The sequence below is a fragment of the Colossoma macropomum genome, unplaced genomic scaffold (assembly GCF_904425465.1).
Source record: "Colossoma macropomum unplaced genomic scaffold, Colossoma_macropomum, whole genome shotgun sequence".
NCBI classification, from domain to species: Eukaryota; Metazoa; Chordata; class Actinopteri; order Characiformes; family Serrasalmidae; genus Colossoma; species Colossoma macropomum.
In genome coordinates this window covers 27403143-27419632 of record NW_023494795.1, presented here as the reverse complement: position 1 = coordinate 27419632, position 16490 = coordinate 27403143, and the positions used below count along the sequence as shown (strand labels likewise).

The 16490-nt window shown below is 38.8% G+C and overlaps 1 protein-coding gene across 2 annotated transcripts in view; it reads left to right on the top strand.

Moving 5' to 3' along the window:
* Positions 1 to 16490, top strand: part of fam184a (family with sequence similarity 184 member A) — a 128911-nt gene that overhangs the window by 73923 nt on the left and 38498 nt on the right. For both annotated transcript variants that reach the window (XM_036582090.1, XM_036582091.1), the window contains exons 11-12: positions 3245 to 3398; positions 5824 to 5951. In XM_036582090.1, coding sequence (XP_036437983.1) covers positions 3245 to 3398; positions 5824 to 5951 — 282 coding nt within the window. The remainder of the gene's footprint in view (positions 1 to 3244; positions 3399 to 5823; positions 5952 to 16490) is intronic.

Here is a 16490-nt window from a genome sequence, read left to right as displayed (position 1 = left end):
AACTGCGCAGGGCATCGCATTTTGAGTCCAAACTCGACCAGAGCCCAAAAAAGTTTATGAAGTCTGAACAAGTCCAACAACATTCTGCCCAAAACTGACCAAATCTGGCCCAACATTATGCAAAATGACAAAGAAGAAAATGGTATTTTTAATGACAGCGCTGGTTAAATGAACATGTAGTGACAATAGTAGACATTATTAAATCATGGCTAAATAAAATAAAAAATATGTAAAATAATGATATAAAAAAATCATCTGTCCCCAACTGACCCCAATCAAAGTGAAAAAAGTTAACACATCCAAACACAAGGCCCACGGGCCAACTATGGCATGTGATACAATCACATTCGGCCCGCAAACTTATTTTTATTTTCTGTTAATAGTAGCCCATTTCACCATGAGATGCACTACAGTTCCCAACATTCACTGCTAATGAGATGTGTGCTCCCAACCCCTTCACCAACAACAATCTATGGGTAGGGTTAGGGTACCACATAATAAAAAAGATGTCAGGTGTCTAGTTCAAGGGAATGGGCAGTTTTCAAAACCTACTGTACATTGGGGACATTTAAAGAGGTTAACAGTGATATGTACAGTAATGTAGCCTATTGTTTTATATAAAACAATTTGTTTATTTAAAGTTAGTTTTGAATCATTCAAGTATTTTTGCTTCTGTAGTTTTGGCATATTTTGAACAAACAATGGCCAGTTGGGGTCATGGCAAAATGTTAAATTAAATTAAAGTAAAAAATTTTTCAATATGTCAAAGTTAGAAAATAAGCTGTAATCATGCATTAAAATGTGCAAACGTGTGTTCTTGTGACAAGCTTTCTTCAAATGCAGTACCCTCCACAAATATTGGCTCCCCTGGTAAACATGAGCCAGACAGGTTGTTATTTGAAGTCCAATGATTGAAAGAAAAAAACCTAAATCTTATAATGAAATAATTTTTTTTTCAAAACTATGTCAGCCACAATTGTTGGCCCCCCCTAGAAATTTTTAAGAGTAAAATCTACTTGAAATATATTCCCAGATGAGATTTTTGTTGATATTTTGAGTGACTGGCTCATTGTCAGGTTTGACCACCCCCTCCAGCACCACAGATCTCTGTAAAGGATGAGTAATTTTACACTCAGGAGATCAACAAGTAATTTGACTAGGGGTGCTCAGACCTTTGTTTATGACTGTATGTGCTCAAATGGTTTCATGGCCACAAATATAAGGGCAACAATGTCCGAACTATTGCATATGACTTTTATATATTGAACATATTAAATTAAAAAAGCTAAACAAATTAAACGTCCTTTTGGCTGCCCTTAACTGCACTTCCCTGAATCGATTCACGCACATGAATTTCCTAGCTTGGGCCTTGTGGAGCTCACACATGAGTCGGTGACTCTGGCGCATCAGATTGAAACCTGTTTGAATGTAATGAAAGCAGGGAGAAAAACGTAAGGAGAATAACTAAAACAAGGGAAAATTCAGGGTAAAATCTAAACTCTAAAACTGAAAAGTGTGGAGGTGGGCATTATGTCTAAACCTGACGTAAGTAGTTGTGTCTCAGTGGGCTCAGACAGATATATCAAGCTCTGCTCCACACTAATGAGGATTGCACGTAAGAGCTCTAGAGCAGGGGTGGCCAGACCACAGGGACTGGAAATGTTCTCTGTTCTTCTCATGTTCTCACAGCCTTGTAGAGATGTGCTAACACTGTAGTAGCACTTACAGAGGTGTAAATGGCATCGTGTCTTATGGGAAGGCAGAGCTCCTACGTTTTCACTGAATGTGCTGAGAAACTGAGGGTGTTTTGGATGTAAGAGTGTGTGTGCAAGAGAGGTGCTTCAGGGACCATGTCAGTCAGGCTAAAAGCAACCCTCATGGGTGTTTTTCTCATACTTGGCCAAAGCTGCTGTTTTTTTTGGGTTTTTTTTGTGTGTGCGAGAGAGAGAGAGAGAGAGAGACAGACAGAGAGAGAGAGAGAGAGAGAGAGGGAGAGGGAGAGAGACGGAGAGAGAGGGAGAGGGAGAGGAAAGTGTGTAGGTTTTTTGTGGGTATGTCCATTAAAAAGGCAAGCAGGTCTCCTGATAGTTGCACGAAAGACTGACATGGTCTGACCTTTTTAGTTCTACATGAGTTTCCACAGAGCAGAGAGCATTCTTATCCCCTGCAGCATCCTTTAATGAACACATGCACCAGCCCAAACATACACAGCTGTAACCACCTCAGTGGTCAGGAAGGCTAAAATAAGAAATGGCAAAGAAGTGTGCAAAAGTAAGAGGAGGATCAGGAGATTCAATATAAGATAATTCACTTGTTTAAGGAAGAAGAAAGTCAACGGAAAATAATTGAAAAAAATGGAGTACAGAGAAAATGAGACTCCTAACAACTGTGCAAGACCTGGTAGAGACCAAAACTGACCCCTTCAGATAAACAGTACTTTTTTGAGAGCGACAAAATCAAGCTCCACTGTTGCTTCAGATCTGAAAGAATCCACAGGTGTTTCTGTCCATCCTTCCACTGTGGAAAATAAAAAAAATGACACAACCACTGTAGACTAGTATTGCATCTCAGTCATTTTAATCCACTTCTCTGCATGTAGACCACCTCCCATGCTTCTAATTGCTTTCCATTAAATGCTGTTTGTCTCTCTGTTTATCAGTCTGTTTGTGTTTTGTTTTGCATGGCTGTCTTTGTATTACAACAGCTGGATTTGCCCACTTTCCTTTTCCAACAGTGTCCCGCCAGTTGGCTGTGGCTTTGATACAGTGTTTACTGAAGCATCTAGAGGCCTAATTTGCTTCCACTCATATTCCTCTTCCTGCATCCTAAGGCTTTTTTAAGCTGGTAGCAGGTGCCATGACCAGGCATCTTCACCAATCAGTCAGCTCCAGCCACTCAGTCTAATGCGCAGTGACATAATGTGTGCTTTGCTCACTTTTGCTGGCAGTGAAGGGCAGCCATCCAAGACCCTCAACAAGCTGCTGATATGCTAAAGTGCTTATTGATCGTAATATAATTCTCATGATAGGCTACGACTTACTAATACGCCCTGGGCTGCAAGCTCGCCTGCATGCTCCCTTTATTGCTGTCGCTGGACTCTGTCCATTAGAGCCCAGATGCAATTTTTGGTATATTCAAAGATGCTGCTATCCCTCCACCAACATTAAGCAAATGCAAACTGGAAATAGAATATGCTCAGGCTGATAACTGCTTGTTGTCTGTGTGTATGTGTGTGTGTTTGTAGGAGCTGGAGGAGCGTCTGCGGCAGCAGCATCATATGGAACTTCAGTCTCTGAGGGAAGCACACAGGCAGAACATTGAGACACTGAAGCAGCAGTCAGAGCAGGAGCTGCAGACACTGCGCTTTGAGCTGGAGGATGAAGGCAAAGCCATGCTGGGTAAGGCCCGCGCACAGTGGAAGAAATAATCTGGTGTTTCAGATTTGAATAGTTAGTAATCTGGCTGCCTTAATATTGGATTTTATTAAACTTCAAATAATAAGTTAACAAAACAGTATTTGGTACAAACCAAATTATTGTTTTGTTAACTTGCAATTAGAAGTTCAAGTTCAGGAACTTTTTCAAGTGAACTCTTTTTACAGTGCAGTGACCATATTGAGTCCCATATTACTAACCAAAAGTTGTTACCCGGCTAGCTGAAACCAAGACTAAACGATTTTTTTACTAGAATTATTATTATTATTATTATTAGTGTTTTGATGTAACAGAATACAAGTATTACAAACTAGGAATACAGAAATGAAGTGTCTGTATCCAGTCCATGTTCAATTTTGAAAAGGCAGTACTTGGAATGCCTTTTGTTATTTTAAGATCTAAAATCTAGTCTATATATGTAATATTTCCCATTTCAATGTTGTTCTAAGAAATATTATATTAATATAATAATAAGAATAATATATTGTAAGGTATTTATAGAGATGGTTTTATTTTTTGCTTATTTCAAGAACGAATGTAGGTGATGTTGCTTTTTTCAAGGAATAATACTTGAAATAAGCGAAATTATCTCCCAGTGAATAAGACACTTTAACTAAACATATATTACTTCTTAAAACAAGTTGAAAAACTAGAAATATGCTAAATAAACATCTTATATTCCTACAACAATCTCAAAATGAGAAATATTAGACTGGATATTAGGAGGCTTGTACCAACTCACAAAACAAAAAGAGAGTGCCTGGCTTTTATGAGGTTTCTCTGATGCGTTTATCATAAACTGTCACACTTGTTCATGAGACAGGTGGCAGTCCTGCTCAAGGATTTTTGATATAAAAAAAATTGTTGAGAATTGCAAAAATGTTTAGAAATCAAAATTTTGAAAATATTAATAGAAAGATTACTTGAAGAAAGTTGCTGACCAGTAACAGTGATAATGAATTGATTAAAACAGCCAATGTATTCTGTATATATTCAGAATATGTTACTTTTTTATGCATTGAATGTGTTATTTAATTTATGCATACAGAATGTGTTACTGAACACATTTAGGACAGTGTATTCAGTATTCAGACATTATTACTTTTACAAAGGATTCTACTCAACTCTGATTATTACACAACCACCTTTTTGACTTGTAAAACAGTTCTCAAAATTCACACAATTCATTTTTGACTTTGTAAACACAAAAGTGTTACAGAAACTTTCTGCTTCACCAGCGTTCCTAAGGCAATTGTACATTAGGAGTCTTGACCAAGGACTTTTATTGTGTTGCATGGTGTGGTTGACCAGGAGGGGATCACACACCAGTCTGCCACATGGTAGGCAGCAATGTTACCTACTACGCTACACCAACCGAGACTCATAATGCACAGTGATGGATTGTGGGATTCCATTTCCATATATGCAAATAGGGATCCATTTGGGTCACAGCAAATGCCCCCCAGCAGACATAAAATACTCATAATGTAGTCTGTCGTTTGGTTTGAAGACATCCAGTGACCCACATAATGCTATAATGGCAACATTTTGCATCTTGAGTGATGAACAAACATGTATCATTTACCTGAATCATAAATGTCGTTTCCAATAATATTTTTCTGTATTAGTGCTCTTGATGTCCAGGGTATTGAATAATGTTCAGTCATTTCAAATGCAGCACTGGACTTTGTCCCTGTCCTAGCTTTGTCCATAATTTGAGGGCAGTGAGAAGCTATCTTACAGGTATTGTAAACAACAGTTAGTTAGGGAAAAGACTCAAATAAAACAGTTATTTTCTTTTTGCCCAAATAAAGGGCGGAATATTTTTCTTTATAATAAAGATTCAGTACACTGCAGATGCAGTTTGCCTTTATTTGAAGAATTACAATAAGAATTTATATACTAATTTAAAGAAATTAAAGATTTATTGCCTGAATAAGGAATTGTACAAATAAACCACCAAGGTGAGAGTGAGATGTAGTGACCCAGAATAACACAAGAGAATTTCTGTTAGAACCTGAGAGCTGAAGGTGCAGCATAACCCTATTTGCCTAGCACCCGGGTTTTACTAAACTTGTAAAAAATGTGAAAGTGTTTCGGCATGTTATTAGCTGAGCATACGTTCTGCGCACTACAATGAGATTACAGCACAAATTTTCTTGGAAATATAACTGTAAGTGTAAGGAACTGTACAGTGTAGCAATAATGAGACTGAGGTATGAAATTGCAGGTAGGAAAATAATTACTTCCTTTACCAGATTTTTGTGCTTAGAAAGTTTGTGATTGATGATTTTTAATACAGCTTGGAGATCCTGGAAACAATTTTTTCCTTCTCATTTACTCTCTCACTCTTTTCCCTCTCTCTTTCTCTCTCCCTTTCTCTCTCCAGCCTCTTTGCGCTCAGAGCTGAACCATCTTCATGCCTCAGCTATAGAGCACCTGCGGCAGAATCATCAGCAGGAGACTGCGGCTGCCAAGCAGGAGCTGGAGAACGCGCTGGAGCAGAGCAGGATACAGGTGAACAGCACTACACTCTTGGTCCCCTCCACTGCATGCCACAGTACTAAAGGTCTGCAGGGGTATGAATTTGAAGCAGGAGCCCATGACTTTGAGAGCCGACCTGATCAGTCCCGATTGGTACTGCTACATTTAAAACCTGAACCCACTCGCACACGGTAAAAATGGATTGTCACAGAAACGGCTATACAGAGTTTTGCGCTGGATTTAAATGACAAAATGTCATGCTGAGAGAAACATCTGTAATACACTGACAGTATTATTGTCAGTTTATTTTTGTGAATGGCCAATCATATCTGGCAGAAAACAGCATCCACCATCCTCTGATCAGCTGTAAGCCCCACTGTGTTAAAGTTCCTCTCACTACAACCTGTAGTAATGCACACTTTGTACAAGCTTAACAACAATGCATGACTTTCATGACAAAAAGGGCCAAAAAGACCCAAAGTTGAAAACGTTAAAGCTGAAACATCGAAAGTTTCTCTTTATTTGTCAAATATGGTGCAAGGTGCACAAGTGAACTAAAAAAGAACAAGGCAGCAAATGTTTCAGTTAGCAGGACTTCTGTTAGCGCTACACAAAGGCATAGTCAGAAGCAGGTAAACACAAAATGTATCTAGGCACAATCCACATAAAAACAAATTTACTGCGAAAAAAAATCACTCATTAGAAGACAAACCCAAGCCCAACTCAAGTGTGATGTTGTATTGAGCCCATTTGGACAAATTTGCTGTGGAGGAACTCCAGTGGCCTGAATTTAACCCCACTGAATGCCTTTGGCATGAATTAGAACATTGATTGTGAACCAGTCCTTCTCATCCAACATTAGTGCTTGACCTCACAAATGCTCTTTTGACTGAATGGGCCCCAGTTCCCACAGAGACACTCCAGAAGCCTTCCCAGAAGAGTGAAGGTTGTTACAGTCGCAAAGGGGTTGCCGACTCCAAATGAATGCCTGTGGTTTTGGAATGGGATGTCCAACAAGCTCGTTTAGGTGTGATGGTCATGTGTCCGCATACTTTTAGCTATATAGTGTAGCTTTGAGTTTTTTACATGAATCACTTAATTTAAATAACATGCCAAACGGTTTTATTCTGGATGTTGACCTCACTGACCTAAGGGTACCTCACCGGCAAAGCTCCAGTGACTTCAGCAAGCCAGATTAAGAATATAATAAAAGTAGTGAGGAAGAACTAAAGAAGGTGCAAATGCAGCCCAGAATTCATTAGAGATTAGAGACTAGCCATAAGAAGCCCAAACATGAAATTTCAACTGGACTGATTTTTGTGAAATTATGTCAGAAACTGACCAAACCTCAATGTGGTCAGTTAGAACATCAGTCAGCCTGCTTTGTTTTGTATGTAGTATTACCTTCAGTCTGGCTAAAGCATCAGCTCTCGTCCCTGCGGCTCTGTGCCCTGCTACTTAGAACTGCTGCTAGATAATCAGCTTTGTGCATCACTACTGCATATTGCATTCTGTTTGTTTACATGATGAAAAAAACAACTGTTCAGCTCAGACATTGTGCAAGATAAATGTGTACATTTTCAAGTGTTAAAATATTATTGCACTGCATTGTGCCTGTATTGTTTTCTGCTCTTTAATCAGACACAACTACTAGCAGCTTGAACACCCAGTCTGAATGGGGCTTAATATCAGTGAGAGTAATGCATCTCACAGCACGTTCAGCAAATAGATGAGCTGCTTTTCCACAAGAAAAGAAGTCTGTTAATCATGGTCCGCCGTCAACGGGCTGCAGAAAAAGAGACAAAAATTAAGTCCTCTGTTCTTCATCCAGCTCCTCAAATAGACCGCTACTATAAAACATGAGAACTATTTATCAGGACTGTTGGCTGGGTAACTGAAGTGTCAGTACAGTTGGGACCTAACAGAGTGAAAACATACGCACACATTCACACACAAACAGAAAAACTCCCAGAGCTGAGCTATAAAAGCACACATTTGTCTGCATTGTTCTGCAGTTCTGTAACAGCTCATTATCAGAGGCAGTGCCCACTGAAAAAAGAAACATATTGCTTCATCTTCTTCACGTGAACGAATATTAGACTGCCCTTTTTAATACATCTGCAAGGCTAATACAGGGTAGGATTGTGCAGTGTATTGTATGTTGGAGAGTGTGGGAGGGCAGAAGGCTGCAGTATTCAAATGAGCCACCTATTCGGTCACTGAGGGCACTTTTCCACTGCACTGCCAGAATCTTTGGCACCAGAAGACTGGAGCTGTGCTTTCTCCACTGGCCATCAGTCCAGGTCCCTGTTTTATGATATAGGTTCCTGTTCAATAAGCACATTTTTCCACTGCACAAAGTACTAGAACTTTTAGCACAAGAAACCTGGAACTAGTGCTTGTTCCACTGGTCATCGTTCCAGAACAGAAAGGTTTCTGTGTTATGGTTTTCGGTACCAATAGGACCTAATGGTGGTCTTTGGGAACACAACAATTTAGAAAATTCTTTAATCTCCCAGGTGAAGATAACTATTACATGACCAGTAACTGCACCTTATTGTAAACTACAATGGTATGTTGATGTGTCAGTTGCTAGTTTCACAATTATTACTTTGTAAAGAGCTCACTTTTACCTAAACTTGCAACACTGAATGACAAAAAAATAAGCTTTGCTAGATTCTTCATGTGATTCTGTGCAACTGTAGACATTCGTATAAGTGAGTAACAAAAAAAACAATTTTAAAATTGTTAATTGTGGTTATTAAGGTGGTCCCAGCTGTCTCAAGCAATAACTTTGCAAATCTGTCATCCGTCAAGTCTTCCAGTTGAGGATAAAGTCATTACAGGACCAATAAGTACACCAAAGTGTAAGCTAGAAGGTATTCTGATGTGTTGATTGCTGTTTTACGGAATTTGAGTTTGCTAAGTTCACATAAGCTAGTTAGGAAGTTAGCGCATCTATGTTAACCTCCCAGAATGGGTGTTTTTGCTCATTGTTTCGAAGAGAAAAGTTAAAGCTTTGCTTGATTCTAAGTATGATTCTGTGGAATTTCAGACTTTTGTGTGAGTGAGCACAAGACAGAAAAGACCATTTTAAAACCGTCAATTGAGCTTATTATAATAGTTCCAGCTGTATCCTAAGTAGGTGGACAATGATCTAGAACTAGAACCCTAAGTTCTGTTGGTTCCTGTTTGGATCAGTTCTTGTTTTTAAATGTGTAGTGGAAGCATGCCATAATGGTCCTTGAGGGTTTTTTCCTGTGACACTTGCAGCTGAAGCCAATTTTTTTACTCTTCTATTTGAAGATAAAGTCACCAGGCACTGTTGCATGATCGAGTACACTAAAATGTAAAGTAGAATGGTATGTTGATGCGTCAGTTGCTATTTTTAGAATAAAAAGATGGCTCAGAGATGGCTAAGTTAATTTAAGATAATTAGGAAGCTGTTGCTAACTCTATTAGCATTTATACTAGCCTGCTCAGTATGAATGTTTTTGGTCATGTTTTTGAGAAAAATAAAAGATTTGTGTGATTCCTCATGGGATTCTGAGACATTTGAGTTCATGTGTGAGCACAGAAATGCACACTATATTATTTAATGTCAGCACAACCAGTGTTAAGCTAACTAGCAAGCTAATGCTTAAGAAAAAGAATTAGGCTTTGCAGTAAATAAGTAAAGCTAGCTGTAACAAGCAAGGAAAGTTGCTGATTAGCCAATTTTGATGCTTTAGAGTGGCATATAATTACCAGAAAGACAATAAAATATTTATTATGACAGTTCCAGCTGTCTCTCACATTGGAAAATGAATTACTAGCACTGTAAGTTCCATTGGTTCCTGTTTGGGGCAGTTCTTATTTTTGAAAAGTTTCCTAAATGTTTTATCACACGCTGTAACCAAACCTAGATGATTATTACTGAAAGAAGTAATAATCCAAGGCAATTACAAAATAATCCAGGGCAGTCCTCCCACATCACATCCAGGATTCACTAATTAATTTGATTTTAATTTATTATAAATTTGCAATATGCAGCAATGTGATCACAGTATGCTGTTTCATCTATATTGTACAGCCCTTGTACAAGCATATGTGGGGGGTTAACTCTAGAGGAATGCCCATTGTGTTGTAATCAGATGTCCAGCAGCTCATATAGGTGTAATGGTCAGGTGTCCACATAGAAAGATACATAGACGTTGCAGAAAATGGCATCTTGTCAAGTGAAATGATCTTAAATTTAGTCAATATATCTAATATTTTTCCCATTTTGAGATGGTTGTGCACTTATTATAAGATTTTCTAGCTTATTTCTATGTTTTATACTTGTTTTAGGTCATTTTATTAAGTAAAATTATCTCACTATACTGGCAGATAATTTTGCTGTTTTAAGTACATTTCTTAAAACATGCAAAATTATCTGCCAATATAGTGAGATAATTTTATTTAATAAATTGACCTGAAAAAGGTAAATAGTGTCTAGTTATAAGGGAAATAATCTTAAATTAAGGTTACAGAAATCTCAACATGAGAAATATTAGATTTATTGAATATATTTATGATAACTTTACTTGATAAGATACCATTTATACAGTGCATAGATAGAAATCTTCCAGGCCTTGCAGTAAAGCTAATGAAAAGACAATCCATAGCTTGACCTGCGCTGTCCCAGCAAAAGCTGCAAACCCATTTAGAAAACTTGACAGCGCCCTGAGGCCAACTGCTTTGCACAAATCATTTTGTCCAGCACCACTTTCATGTGTTATTGGTTTCTCTATATGAAAATAGCCATTCGAAGCTTCAAAGCAGCTGATTTATCCTCGTCCCTATACTCTGCAGCTCACGTTTATCACCATAGCTTGGCAAGTGCTAAGTGATCCTGTTTGCCCTAAAATGCCTCCAGTCTCTGAATCCTTCTTTAATAAACACCAAGTCTGTTTGCTCAACCTCCAGGAGGTGTCTGCAAGCTTTATAGTCACACTGTTTTACTTTACTGCAGTCACTGTTGATTCAGTTTCACTGGCTCCTCTGATATTATCATTCCAGGGAATGATTGCAGCGTAGGTTGAGACGGTGGCAGACAGATCTGTTGCTGGCACTGATACAGTAGCTTGTTCTAAACCTGGAGGCAGTAGAATTAGCATTAGCATCCATTGTAACAGCTTGTCTTCTCCGCTGGTACTCACAACATGATACTCTCTTGTTTTAATGCTTGGTGTTTCATTTTTGGCTGAAATAGAGCTACAGAGGCTTGACCACCCATAGCTCTGCCCCCATTTTCAGCCTTTTTTTAAATAGCCCAAATAGCTGCAATGAGGACAAATGTTGTTTTTTTCTTGCATTTTCCTCATGTTCAGAAGAAAGAAAGAAAGGCATGAGGAAGTGTCCTCAATTCCATTCACCTTCTCTTTCGAGGTGCAGGCCTTTTGTTCCCTCTGAGTCGGGAAGATGAGTGAATGCAGCTGTTTCTGCTGACAAGGAACCAGACGGAACTGATTTCCTGGCTACGCCTTCCAGGCACAGATAGGCTGGCTGTCCAAAACAATGGTGCTAAATTTGGGGTTTCAGCACCTGGGACAGCGGCCATCGGTCCTGAAGTGGCACAGTTTTTCTTTATCGTGCGACATGCAGTATCAGCAATAGGTGTGAAAATCCCATCTGCTGGGACCATGCATAACCAGACATGGTTCTTTTTAGCTGCTAATTCCAGTGTATATGAAAACACCTGGACCAGCAAGTAAAACATCCCTTATGTGGGATTTTCTGAAGGCCATTGCTTGGTTTGTAGTGTTGTAGTGTTGCACACTCCACCAACACTCCAGCACTGCAAATGTTTAATGAGGGTTAAAAAGGCTTAACCTCCCTCTAGGCCTCTGCACAGTATAATGCCTATAAGCAGTCCTGATGAACTTGATGTATTAAGGCATAAAGTCCTGTTTACCCTTGGCATTTAAATGTGTCCTGTATCTGGATGTTGTTCATATTCGCACTGAAAGTCAACATAAATCAGAAATCATAGCACGTTTTTCTTCTGTACTGTGAATTAAGATATTAAGGAGAGTTCCTTAGCTAGCTGAGCATTTAGCTTGCTGATAGGTAGTGGTGGTGCAAGGTGAAACATGATATTAATGGCTAATATTATTTGCCCTGGTGCATGGTAACATAATCAAAACTTGATGTTTAGGCAGGCAGAAGTCCACACTTCAAAACAAAGATTACAGGAAAACAGGCATTTCATCTTTTAAATTTTGATCTCAGTTTGAAGATTAGTGTAACCATGTTTGTGATCCGAATGGCTTGGTTATAATTGCCTTGATGGCGAGGTAGTCAAGTACATGCTGGCCCTTATTCATCAAAGTTGCATAAAAAAGAATGCAGAAGCTTCAGTAAGCGCCAGCCTACCAGTACCTCATTTACATAAAGCACCCCCTAATTCATGCAGGTGTTTCCGTAAGGAGCCAATAAAATGACAGCATTCAGCGGCTTGTGAGCAACTGTACTTGTAGGCAGTGTTTGAGATGTGAAATAAACAAAATATCTTTGTTTTTTAAGACAATAGAATGATGTGATTGTGTAGTGTGATTATTTTCCCAATAGAACATATTTAAACATTGTATTATTGCGGTGTATGAGACATGTCTACACTAGCTGTGTGTTGTATTGTTTATTTTTTGGGTCAGTAGTATATTGTCTTATATGATTGTAAATTAAAACAAAAGCATGGTGCAATATGTCTTTGAATGGAACATAGAATGGTTGCAGCATTTGTGTATACCAGGGGTCAGCAACACAAATGTCAAGAAGAGCCATTTTGTCCTTTCAACAAAAATCAATCCACCTTGGGAGCCACAACATTTCATATCTTTATTTAAGTAACATTTTACCATCTTGGCTGTAAATATGTCTGTTGTTTTTTTTTTGTTTTGTTTTTGTTTTTTTACTAGGCTAAAGCCAGCTTCTCATTCACCAGCTTCGTGTTTGAATTTTCCCACTCCACCCTAAATGGTGCCTGAGGCGCCAGAATGTAACCGCTGCACTATTTAAGGTGGAACAGAAACAAGAAGCTGGTGAATGAGAACCCGACTTCAGCTTTGTGACTTTTTAGTGTTTGACAGTTTCCCATTGCAGATTAAACGTATCAGGATACCAGCTGGAGTGATTACAAACGCAAATAAGTCCATTCATCTCCAAATTATTGATGTTCATCTGCAATCTTTCTCTTTGCTGTTTCGTTAGCTACTAGATTGTTGTCTGTGTTGCTATGGTGACAGTAGTCTGCCATTGTGATCAGATCAGTAAACACAGTGTAGGATCTGAATGCAGTGCAGGCAGATTGTGTACATTCACGGTCTGATGCTACATGAGCTCCACCTCATCTTTCAGTAACTGAAAGTTATTTTTTAAAATATTTTTAGTCTTTAAAGGTAGGATTACAAACACAAAGGTTACAATCACCTATGAAAGACTATACTCACTACACTGGCTGTGATTTTAACCTGTATGTTTCCTTTAAATAAATGTGTTTTTTGATCTGGTCTCCATGATCCAGTCACAATGATAATGCTGAGAGCTAGTTTTTCTGTCTTGCTGAGAAAAGCATGACGTGTATATGGTCTGTAATTACAGCTCTTTCTCTAGGAATCAGCTTTGTGTTAATATTATGTCAGAGCATTCAGGATCTTTTCCACACTAAACTGTACACCTTCCAACTGTGAGATACACATGTACCTTTTAATGCTTAATCAAAGAAACCTTGTGCTGGCAAACAAGCAATTTGTCTTTTTAACTGGCTTCTGTGCAGGCAGCCGTTAAAAGGACGGCTGTCTCTGAGAGCAGGAGCAGAAGACCTGCTGCTCCTTTAGCTCAATCACCAGAAATAGAAAGAGCATCTCTCTCTCTCTCTCTCTCTCTCTCTCTCTCTCTGTCTCTCTCTCTCTCTGTCTGTCTGTCTGTCTGTCTGTCTCTCTCTCCCTCTCTCTTTCTGTTTGTCTGTCTGTTTGTCTCTCTCTGTCTCTCTCTCTCTCTCTCTGTCTGTGTCTCTCTCTGTCTCTCTCTGTCTCTCTCTTTCACTCTCTCTGTCTGTCTGCCTGTCTGTCTCTCTATCTCTGTCTCTCTCTCTTCCTGTCATTTCTTCTTTCTCTCTTTCTCTCACTCTTTTTTCTGCTTTTGTTTTCTCTTTTCTCTCCTCCTATATTCTTCTGTTCTTCAATCCCCCACTCTCTCTGGTGCTCCCTCTTTCTTTACACTCTTTTTCTTTTCTCTCTTTCATTCTCTCTCTCTCTCTCTTCCTCTCTCTCTCTCTCTCTCATCTATCTTTACACTCTTTCTCTTTTCTCTCTTTCATTCTCTCTTGTTTTTTTTCTCTTTCTCTCTCTTTCTCTTTTCTCTCTCTCCTTTTTCTCTCTTATTTTTCCTCTCTTTCTTCTCTGCTTCTCTCACTCATTATTTCTCTCTGTCTCTCTCTCTATCTATGTGTGAGTTTCTCTGTCTCTTTTTATCCCTTTTTCTACCTCTGCAACTTGCTTTCTTGTTTTCCCTTCTCTCTCTTCTCTCTCGTATACTTTTCTCTTCTTCAGTCTCTCCTTCTGCTGCTCTTTTTCTTTCCCTTTTCCATTTTTCTTTCTGTCTCATTTCATCTCTCTTTCTCTCTTCTGTCTCTCACTCACTTTTTTCTTTCTCTCTCTCTCTCTCTCTCTCTCTCTCATCTATTATTAATTGTTTCTCAGTGAGAGATCAGTGTGTGCAGTTGGTTTAATGAGCTGTGTGAGATTGGCTGGCCGAAGCCGCAGCGTAAAGAATTGAGTTTTATCCTGATAACGATCAGCGGAGCTGCGTTCCACATCACTGTCCCCCAGTTCTCTCTCTCTATCTCTCTCTCTCTCTATCTCTCTCTCTCACACACACACACACATCATGCAGCACATCACTTCTGATGGCCGGATTAGATTTGGTCTTATTGTCAATGCAGCGTGTCACAGTTCAGTCTACCAGACACTCTCATTCACCCTAATCACTCTCACATGTTCGCTGTCAGCGCTCCTGCCCAGCGTCTGGAGGTCACATTGGTTTTACTTCATGGTGAGTTGTATAAAATTTTACAGCTGTGATTCAGAGATTCTCACACAGAGCTGAAGCAGCTGTTGAGCAGCGGTCAGAGACTGGACGACTCCCCAAGGCCTCATTTCTCCAATTTAATATCCGGGTTCAGCAGGCACTGCTGTTTTATTAAATCCTGGTCTTTGAGTTTTTAGTCTTATCAGGAGACTTTCTGTCACTCTTCTACACACGAGCTGAGAAAATCGCATTGCTGAATCATTTGAACTACATGAGCGGTCATCACGGGCGGGCACAGCTAGTTGTCACTTAGCTGGGGGATTTTGTTGTGGGTCCCAAACATTTGTCTACAACTAGAAAATCAGGTCTGTACTTATGTAATGTACGCTTAAGAAAGAAATGGGGAGATGTATCCCTCTCATGCTAAAAAGAAGCAATGTTGTCCCTCCAGTATGAGGCTAAAATATCAATAATGAAGAAAACAGAAAATGCATTCATTGAATAAAGTCACAGGTCTTATGGCAGTCAGTCTTCTACAACTACAGTGGACGGTGCCCAGCTCCTGTTATTCACTCTGGCAGCTGAATGAGCATCACTGCACCACTCTCTGGGTATACATTTCAACTGCACCTATTCTTTAGATTGTAAAACAGTTTTATTGTTTGTCAAGGGTCTAATGCCATGCCCCCTCAGCCTTTTTTAACTTATAGGACAGGTGAATGAAATTATTAAGATCAACTCTGTGAACAAAAATGTTCCCAAGCTGATCCATTTTACGATACATACATTTTATCTTGGAATGTCACTGTCTCTGATCCTCTGAACTACAAGTTTGTTGATATAAAATATAAAATAGAAATATTTTTACACACAAACTAACATTCCTGCACATTGAACTGATATTGTAAGACTGGCAACTTCACCAGAATGAAAGACTGAATAGGTCAGACACGCAAACCTTGTTTAGTATTAGACTCACATTCATGCAACAAAATTTCAATAATAATAATATTAATAATATCTTTAAGTATAGGTCACTTTTGATGATGGTCACAGCTTAAGTGTTCTACAGACAGGTAATACAGTTTAACAGTAATAGAGGAATATTAAATAAAAGTACTACATTTCTATAAAACAATGGCATAGATCAAATTATAAAGATAAATACCAAAGAGAATTAACACAGAATTTAAAAAAGCTACATCAAATAGATACGTTTTCAAATGTTTGTTAAAAGTGTGTCCCGAGCTCTCTGCGTTCAACTCTGCATCGCTCTGAGATAGAAAAAGCTGAACTTTTTTTTTCATATGATAAAAAGTTGCTTTAGCAACTGTGTTTACTTGTGGGATAAAAAGGAGCTCAGAATCTAAGATTACACCCAGCTTTGACATACAAAGCAAAAGCACAAGGCTGCATTCTCTGAATTTTAGTATCAAGAATCAGTATTTCATTTTTTCTTGATTTATCTGTAGAAATTTTTGTGACATCCAGTGAGAAACAACTGGTGAGTCTTGATTTTCAGAA